Source organism: Lactuca virosa, chromosome 4, assembly GCF_052849685.1.
Source record: "Lactuca virosa cultivar CGN04683 chromosome 4, Lactuca_virosa_CGN04683_v6, whole genome shotgun sequence".
NCBI lineage: Eukaryota > Viridiplantae > Streptophyta > Magnoliopsida > Asterales > Asteraceae > Lactuca > Lactuca virosa.
In genome coordinates this window covers 510,750,103-510,760,256 of record NC_136429.1, presented here as the reverse complement: position 1 = coordinate 510,760,256, position 10,154 = coordinate 510,750,103, and the positions used below count along the sequence as shown (strand labels likewise).

The 10,154-nt window shown below is 40.1% G+C and overlaps 1 protein-coding gene across 1 annotated transcript; it reads left to right on the top strand.

The window, feature by feature from the left end:
* Nucleotides 1-8,617: 8,617 nt before the first annotated feature.
* On the top strand, nt 8,618-9,565 carry LOC145107043 (uncharacterized). The gene is made up of 2 exons (XM_079043926.1): nt 8,618-8,827; nt 8,924-9,565. Exons 1-2 carry the CDS (start codon nt 8,618-8,620, stop codon nt 9,563-9,565), a joined length of 852 nt encoding a protein of 283 aa, XP_078900052.1.
* The last annotated feature ends 589 nt before the right edge of the window (nt 9,566-10,154 follow it).

The window sequence follows — 10,154 nt, the reverse complement described above, 5'->3', positions numbered from 1 at the left end:
ATTGCCTCCGAGCCCACAACATGAGTCTTGAATCCATCCCCGGACCTCACACCGATCTTATCGGCATTACATCGCTTGCCCAACATTTGGGGCCTAAAGATACTCACCTCGTTCCATTGTCTCGAGGGGACCTAATCACCGTCCCACATAACAATGTATGCGCATCACCATGTTGCAACCCTACCATGTACGATTCACCTATAGAACAAGCTGCTACCCAAGCAAAACCTTACGAACCCATGGCCGCACACAACCCGAAGATAGTATGATGGTCGAACTCTCGACCCAAATCGAAGGCCATAACCAACAAACCATCCATATTCTTAGGGAAATCCAGACCTCGTCCAAAAGGAAAGGTTTCTCGAAGTAAAGCAACACACCACCTCCATCAATAACATAGGACATCCACATCTCTGATTGAAACAAGATCCCATACTTGATTGAGACAGCACGGATCCTATCAACATGAAACTCTCTCGAGAAGACTTCCAAGGCGATCTCGTAGATTGACAAACCTGAGTCTGCTATGACTATGAAATTCCACTCTACCACTGAGGGCGAACTTACCCAAGGACCAAGGGAAACATAAACACACTGCATTGGAGGGTGGGTGACGCATTACTTGCTCTTAACTGTCGCCTCTTAAATCATACGAAAAATTACCGTTGAAAGGCAAACTCAACAACCAATGGTCTAGGACACCCTGACATCTAAACTAGAGAACCACAAACCCACCTGGAGTTGAACACACCTGCTTCTGGAAAGGTTCACTGACCAACATCTGCCCAATAATCCGAAAGCAGTAATCTGAACATCAACTGACAAAACCTTCAATGACTGACGCTCAACCAGAGAATTCCCAATTCTCCCCCACTTAGGGTTCTAACTACCATCCATTGGCTCGAAATAACCCATAACTCAAATCGGCTCAACTAGATATGATCAATCCTGACCTTGGAATGAATGACACACGCGGAATGATCCTCCTGATCCGGATCAATCGAATTCCAAGAGAAACCTGAATTTCAGCTGAAGACTTCCGCCATTTAGAATGGCATATAACGACCCTCAATAACCCAAAAATAGCAGAAAGTCAACCTGGGATATAACTTACCCAACTACTGAGAATATGGTACCTAACTTGCAATCTCAACGACGATCTGACACCCGACCTACCCGAGAATATGGTACCTAACTTGGCTCGCAAGATACTCATTCCCCATCGATCCACCTGCGCTCACCAGCGCTGAAATACTGCCTCCAACTACTGAGATCAACTAACCCCGAGCTGAAAATACAACCTAACCCTGGAGATCATAAGCCTGCTCACTCCTTCGAACCCGGAAAACTGAAAGGGTACAACCATTTCCATAGATGATGAAATTCCAATCCATCAATCAGCCATTCTACTTCCAACTGCAAAACTCCACCAATCATAATCATCGCTCCCCTCCTGAGTCCCGCGACTCGCATTCCCGGCCTCGAGTGAAACCCCGAGGCCTGAAACCAAAGCTTAATGGGCTTTCACCAACAACTCGAATTCATAACGCCACTAGGCTCACAACACATACCAAGCCCATCCCCACGGCTGAGCAACCATGACCAAAAGATTGACAGGAACAGAACCATTGTCGCGAATCATGGTATCCAACCATGATACCCTTCCTGACCAGCCCTTAGAATCCCCAAAACATTCCTTGATTCGAGCATGGATCTTGTGCTTTCAGTAGTACGAGCCCAATACTACCTTTTACACCTATCCATATTTTCCTCAAGAATCATTTCGGGTCCTCTAAGACCTAGTCATAATATACTCCTGAAACCCGCTCATCAGCGAAACAACCGTACTAAATACTCCCTAGGCTATCCTAGGATCCCACACTCTTCTGCCATCAGTTGTTGAAGAACTCCTCACAATGTCAGTTAGCCATCTGATGAACACAATCACATGCGACAAATCTCATATAATCCTTCGAGTAACAGACTCATCCGTACAACAGTTGGACTCCAACGAGAGCTGCGCAATAGGGTCAACTCCGTCACTATGAGATTATCCAACCTTTTTCACATGTGACTTAACCTATTCACTTAATGGCTAACCCACCTAACTCATGAGTTCCACAAAGCAAAAAGCAAGCAACATTCGTGCAGAGGAGCCGACTGGCGGTAAACAGAATAAAATAAAGCAGCTCCTCTTCCGAGACCCCCGATCTCCCAATCTCAACATCTCGGGTGCATCTTCGTCCTTCTCTCACTCCTCCAAGAGTGTCTAATCATTCCTCATGCTGACCTGCTATACACTGCACCCACTCATAGAAAGCTACTAACCATCATCCAAAAACGCGATTGGCCGGCGGACCCCGCACAACTCATCCATGAAACTTCCACCAACCCTGCAGCACTCGTGTATGTTAGCCATACATAATGCTGGAGCCTATAGAAATTTGAATATCTGATCCTACCCTAAGCCCCTTATCTGACAAGAACAGGAAATAAGGCCAAACCAAATATTCTCAGGCTATAAGATCTTAGTTATGTACAACTATGATGCATACACGAAACAACTACTGTAATGATGTCAATTTCATATAAAGAAGAACCCTAGGCTATCGGGAATCATATAATTAGGCAATTCTATCATGCACTTCTTGAAGATCCCTAGCCTATCACTAGCATGCAGTTCTAACATAGCACAATATCAAATAATAGTATGGTATTTTGGGGTCTACTTATTGGCCCCGACTGATCGTACACATCGCATCCTCTTTTGTATTTGAAAACCATTTGAAAATCTATTCCTTAGTTTGATATTGGATTCACACAAGTGTTCCTCCATTTCACTCAAACCAAGGCTCTGATACCAACTTGTAACATCCAAAAAATTTTGACAAAATTTAAACTTTTCAAAACAACCCTTTTTCTATAGAAGTGTTTACAAAAACTGCTGGTTCCAAACATTTGTTTAAAATCAGAATCTCTTTCAATCATAGTTTTCAAAATATTGATAACATCAGAGTTGCCCAGAAATCATAAGTCCAAAATGCGAGGATCTGTACGGTCACGCCTTCGCCTTGCCAAAAATATCTGAAGCACCTGAAACAAAAAACTGAAAACCATAAGCACGAAGCTTAGTGAGTTACCCCTAAGTACCAACACACAAACAATAACACATATAAAAAAACAACATACTATGGGTCCAATCAACCATCGGGTTGAAATACCCCTAGCCCCTCAACCATCGGGTTGGAATGCCAATATACTATGGGTCCAATCATGCTCGGGATGGTATACCCACAGCCCACAACCATCGGGTTGGAATGCCCACATACTATGAGTCCAATCATCATCAGGATAGAATACTCTCGGTCCATAACCATCGGGTTGGAATGCCCACACACTATGAGTCAACTCATCCTCGGGATGGCATACTCACGGCCCACAATCATCGAGTTGGAATACCCCGGTCTGTTGGCTCATGTACAAAGCACAAAAACCTCAACCACCAATCAAACGGATGCAAATATATTAGATAATCACATAAAAGTCTACAGAAAGTCAAATCGATCTACAAATCACTAAGCATAGCAACATCCTATCTACCAGGATACCGATCTAACAGATCATAACCACATAGAAACATCCTATCTACCAGGATACCGATCTAAGAGACCACAATGATAATAAAGCAGGATAACAATCCCAAGGGCCGGCCTAGGTGCGTTCGACCCTCGAGTATAGTGAGGAAAACTCACTTCGACAGCTGAACCCACGAATAATCTCTGACTGCAAATTTGCTAGAAACCCCGCTCTATCAAACAACAACACCCAATTAACAATTGAGTTTCAAACAAAAACCATTAATCCATAAATGGTCAAACTAATCAGGCCAAATATTAACCCAAGCCTATTGGGCCCAATAAGGCCCAACTACCAACTAGGCCCTCTAAGGCCCAAATCCAAATTGGGCCCACAAAGGCCCAACCCCAAACTCCTTAGGCCCAAATTGGGAAATTCACTCATATTAGTCCGCACATGCCCCAAAACAGAAAGCCCAAACCCCAAAACTAAGTCCAAGACTAAAATCCCAATAGTCAACTGGTGACACGAATGTTGGGCGTTCCCTTGTGGAGCGCTGGGCGTTCATCACCGGACCATCCATCGGAACACCAGGCCAGAACGCGCGGTGTTCCCTAGCTTTACGCACGACGTTCCCGGTCAAAAACCAAAAAATACACGAATGACTTAATAGCTTAAGCCCAACGTCCAGGACTTCCAAATAAGTCCATATCAGTGTCTTAATCCATAAAGTCGACCACTTGGAACCTTTTCATGGTCCAAAAGGATGCAAACATGATTCCAAACACCCAAACTTCACAAAGTGACCAATAACTCAAACATGAGAGGACTTAATGCATCAAGGTTCCAACTTTAAGTCAAAACTAATTCAGAAAAGGCAAGATCTAAAAATCTTAGGCTCTTGGAGTGACTCAAACTCACAAAGAGCCTCAAAAGACCATAACATGCATACTTCAAGTCCCAACTTAGATCTATAATGTAGAAGCACCAAGATGAGAACTTTATAACTTCAATAGGCTAGAAATGATGTAAAACCTCTGGATCTACAAGCTCTCATCAATCCCTTGCTTCTTTTCTAAACGCCTTCTTCTTCAAAATCACCAAAATTACACCAAAAATGCTCAAGGTAAGCTCAAAATGCATGCAAGAGGCTTAGGGTTTCGTTCTTACGGTTAGATAGGATGGAGGCTGAGGGAAATGAGGGTTGGAGGTGAGTTAAGGTGTTTAAATAGGGTCTAAGACCCAATAATTAGGGTTGAATCTGCCCAAACGAATGCAACGCATTCCCTTGGGGAATGCATGACGTTCCCAAATGCACCCGTGTCCATAATACCCAAGTACACCATGCGTACACATCTTGTAAGCGTCGCGTACCCGGTTCAGCTCAAACCCTTCTAACTTCAAATGGTCATAACTTCTTCCTAATAACTCCGATTTTTACGTTATTTATATTGACGGAATGGTAACGAGAAGCCTTACATTTCTATAAAATTTATTTGGTATGAAAACAAATCGAACTAAAATCCAAAATTCATAAAAGGCTCGAACCAACGCCTTTACCGATACCCTTGGGCTCTAAAGTACAAACCGGACCCCTTTCATCAGATAACCAACATCACCCACATCCAAATGGGTCTAAAACTTTCTTCCCTAAGGCCTTAAACCTTATGATAATTGATGATTGGGAAACAGTCCCGAATAAAAAAGCGATTCGGAACCAAGTGTTACAAAGAGTGATGCGAATGGAAAACCTGCTTTGATTGTGCAGAAGGGTTGTGATGATGAGTATGGACGTGTTTAAGTCTGGTCAATAGATTCTGAGGATGAGGAAGTTTGGAAGCCCACACATGGTGGATGTTTTGTAGCAAAGTCTGAAGAGACAGAGTATGAAGGAAGATGTTTGATGGTTTAGAGCGGAGTCTCAGAATAGAGGGGATACGCAACTGATGGCGAGTCGGCCTCTGAAATCTATTTTGCTGCGAGGCCTGTTTCTGAATAGGTGAGTGAATGCGCGAAGTTCATCAGTAAGGTACACTGTATACTCCAATCTCTTAATATTCATGTTGCTCGTTATGAATCTGAATTAGATGATTTAAATTACACTTTCTCTATTTTTAGTGATAGTTTAAAGAGAACTCGTCTAAGCAATTCTAACCTAAGTGATCAAATCAGCAGGATAACAAATAAAAGTGAAGAGAGAAGAATGTGGATAGAGAAGTTGGAATTAGAGCTAACTAGATCAAAGGATGATGTGATTTATCTTAAGAGTGAAAATTTAGCACTTCTGAAACAAATAAATATTTTCTATTTAATTGCAAAGCATTTATATTTCAATATCACTCAACTGCATCTTGATTGTGAAATAGGTAAAAATATACACATAATGATTTTTACCCTTTCCTTAATTGAAAGAGGATGAAATCGATGCAGAGTGCTATAAGTGCGAATCTATTGTGTCCTCTGACGATGTTTCCAAATCTTACAAAATTGGAATTGACAAAATCGAAGCATATATTCAGTCCAAAGAACATAAGAGCATGTTAAAACAAATGTTTGATGAAAATGATAAAGTACATATTAAATCTAATACTGTGCAAAAATTTGACTAGTTGTGCACTAAATTGAGTTCATAAAATACTTTTGATGCTGGAAACAATTCTGAATTTGACGAAAGTGATATAAGTGAGATTTCTGTAGAGGATGATATTGATTGTTCAGAATTTGTACAAAATGAGGTTGAACCAAAGAAAAAGTTGATTTCTAAAAACTCAATTAAAGATATTCGTGTTGTTGAAAATAAATGTTCAAATGTTTAAAAAGCAAAAGCCACAATATTTCTGAAAGTACAAATAGTCCCTAATCAAGTTTTCGTATAGACCGGACTGAACAAAAACGACACGTCAGAAATAACGTCCATTGTTAACAATGAGAATGCTGATGGTTGTGAAGAATTTTTCTGGTCTGGACCAATAGACAATTCGGACGAAACAAAAGGTCTTTCTGAAATGACCTCATGGAAAACGAAAGGAAAATACGTTTCGGGACCTCTAAATCTTGTTGACTTTTGTTACGACCAGACAGGACCAAGTGGCACAAAGAATGTCCCTAGAAACGACAACTGAGGAATTTATAAGTCAGCTGAGGAATTTATTGCTAAGAAACGACAACTGAATGCTAGACATAGGAAGAACTTACAAGAAAGAAAACGATTCTGGAAAAACATGACTTCAAATCAAAATTTTGTTAATTCAGAAAGATCTTCAGTTTAAAATACAAACTCTTCTCCTACTCACAAACTAAAACCTAAATCTTTTTCAAAACCAAAGGTTTCAAAACCATAAGTTTCTAATCCAATTGAAAAACCAAAAACTAAGTTTTCTCCAAAAACAATTGTTTCATAATCTGACAACACATCCAAGGATGTTAAAGGCAAAAATAAAGTAGTTTCGGAACCAGAGATTTCTCTCGAGGAATTCGAAGCGAACTTGAAAAAGGAGAAAATGGCTATTGAGAAGAAGATGGCTGAAAAACACAAGGATTTTATTCAAAGAAAAACAATTCATGTTGAGGTTAATTTTTTGTGATAATAAAATGAAGGTTTTTAAAATATTTAGAGGAGAGGATAGTGTTTTTCTCAAAAGAACTTTCTGGTTTGATACGAACATAACGTTTCCAGTTTATAAGAAAACCTCACAAGGACCCAAGAAATTTTGGGTTCCTAAATCTCTCTGAATTTTGTAGGTAATCAGTGACGAACAATACGACTCTGAATGGTACATCGACAGTGGTTGTTCGCGTCACATGGAAGGAAGGAGAGAAGATCTGAGGGAATTCCGATCGCTGAAGGATGGTAGCAAAGTAAAGTTCAAAAATAATGCCACATGAGAGATCAAATGATATGGCATGATTACAAATGGTGATTTCTATATTCGGAAGGTAGCATATGTGGAAGGCCTACAACATAATCTGATAAGCGTTTCACAATTGGTTGTAGGTATAGGGCTGAAAGTATCATTCAATGATGAGGGATCAGAAATCATTGAGTACAAAACAAAGGCAGTGCTACTGAAATCCAAAAGAAAAGGAGAGATGTTTCCTTTGAACATAAAACCAATCACTGAAAAGCCTTCCATTTGCCTACTTACGAAAGCATCTTCGGATGACAGTTGGCTATGGCACCGAAGGCTCTCACATCTGAATTTCAGGGACATAAACAAACTTGTTCATGGTGATCTTCTACGAGGACTTACTCTTCTGAAGTTTGAGAAGGAACATCTGTGTGCTGCTTGTGAGTCGGGAAAGCAAAGTCGCAAAAGTCACTCGACTATTATAAATACCAAAGTAATCGATCCGCTAGAACTTTTACACATTGATCTTTGTGGCCCATCTACCATCAAAAACATTGGTGGTAATAAGTATATTCTAGTTATAGTTGATATTTTTTCCAGATTTACTTGGGTTTATTATCTTGTGGCCCATCTACGCAGTGATAATGGTTCTGAATTCAAAAACCAAGTGTTTGAAGAATTCTTGATTGAAAGAGGAGTCTCTCACAACTTCTCTTCTCCTTACACTCCTCAGCAGAATGGTGTCGTTGAAAGATGAAACCGATCTCTGAATGAAGCTGCAAGGACTATGCCGTCTTTTGCGAACCTTCCACTTTATTTATGGGCTGATGCTATCAGAACTGCCTGTTTCACTCAAAATCGCTCTCTATTCAATAACAGATTCCTTATCACTCCTTATGAGATTCTAAATAAACGATAACCTAAAGTTAAGTTCTTTCATGTCTTTGGTTCCAGGTGTTTCATATTTAATTCAAAAGATCAAGGGAACAAATTCGATGTGAAGGCTGACGAAGGGATATTTCTGTGGTACTCTCTTACTTCTAAGGCATATAGGGTTCTGAATAAGAAATCCAAAAAGATAGAAGAAACCTATTATAGAAGAAACCTATTATGTCAAGTTTGACGATAACTATCTCAAGAAGTATCAGAAGACTAATTGTCAAGCTGAAGAAATCTTTCCTTCAACAAATCCGATGACGATTCCTCTTTCAAATCTTTATGAGGAATTCATGAATTTGTTTGATGAGCCCGAAAAGGCTATTTCTTTCGATTCAAATGCCCCAGATAATAAGGACGATGAATTGAAGAAAATCATTGCTGATGTTGCCAAAGATCTTGGAAATGAGCCAGCAATTCTGAAGGGTACTGAAATTCCACCTTCGCCAGAAGCAACTAATGCTCCAGTTTAGGGGGAGGGTTCTACTTCAACCTCCACAACCGATACATCTGTTCAGGGGGGAAATTTAAATCCTGAAGTCAACACTAACATTCCGATCCAGGACGAGAATCTGATTCCGAATGTAGAGTCACATGCAAATTTCCAGGGGGAGAATGAGAATGAAAATAATGACTCCAACGCTCAATTGGAATTCGAAGACATGAGTGCAGAATTGGATCCAACCTATGATCCGAACTACCTTCTATTGGAGAAATGGACCAAGGATCATCCTAAATCACAAGTTATTGCAGCGGCATCTTCAGGAGTTCTCACTAGAGCTCAACAAAAAGCGAATCAAACTGCATTATTTTCAAAAATGGAATTTTGCATATTTAATTCGTTCATATCAAAAATTGAGCCTAAAACCATAAAGATTGCTCTTGATCATTCTGATTGGGTGCAATCTATGCAGGAAGAGCTTAATGAGTTCAAGCGTAACAAAGTATGGAGATTGATCCCAACTACGAAGGATGCATCTATGGCAGGATTAAAATGGGTATTTCGTAATAAGCTTGATAAAGAAGGCAATGTGATTCAGAACAAATCACAGTTGATTGTAAAAGGGTATTGCCAAGAGGAAGGTATAGACTATGAAGAAACACTCGCACTGGTTGCAAGGCTAGAATCTGTTCGGATTTTCCTTGCCTATGCAGCGCACAAGAATTTCGAAGTCTATCAAATAGACGTAAATGTGTGTTTCTGAATGGTGAATTAGAGGAAACAGTCTATGTGGAACAACCACCAGGTTTTGTAAATGCGAAGTATCCAAATCACTACCACATGTTGGATAAGGTTGTGTATGGTCTAAAACAAGCACCTCGTGCATGGTATGAAACCCTTACCCTTTTCTTAAAGCAATCTAAGTTTAAACAAGGCTCGGTCGACCCAACCTTCTTTCGTAAGAAAAATGGTGACCATCTAATGATTGTCCAAATTTATGTTGATGACATCATTTTCGGATCCATAAATCCTAGATTAACAGCTGAATTCCGAAAATTGTTGGAAACTAAATTTGAGATGAACTCAATGGGTCTTATTAACTTTTTCCTTGGTTTGAACATTAGACAGAGTTATGAGGGCGTTTTCATCAACCATGAAGCCTATACGAAGACTTTACTTACGAAATTTGGCATGGTTGGAGATTCAGAGGTTAAGGTTCCAATGGTGTTCGGAACGAAGCTCACTCCATTCTTAGACAAGGATACAACTGATATAACTCTTTATCGGCAAATGATTGGTTCTTTAATGTACCTAATAGCTAGTTGTCCAAATATTATGTTTTCTGTTCGCTA

Excerpts from the sequence above, each read along its gene's own strand:
- LOC145107043 (XM_079043926.1), top strand. The coding sequence starts at position 8,618 with ATGACGATTCCTCTTTCAAATCTTTATGAGGAATTCATGAATTTGTTT. Across the intron at positions 8,828-8,923 it reads CAGAAGCAACTAATGCTCCA|GACGAGAATCTGATTCCGAA; the intron begins GTTTAGGGGGAG and ends ATTCCGATCCAG.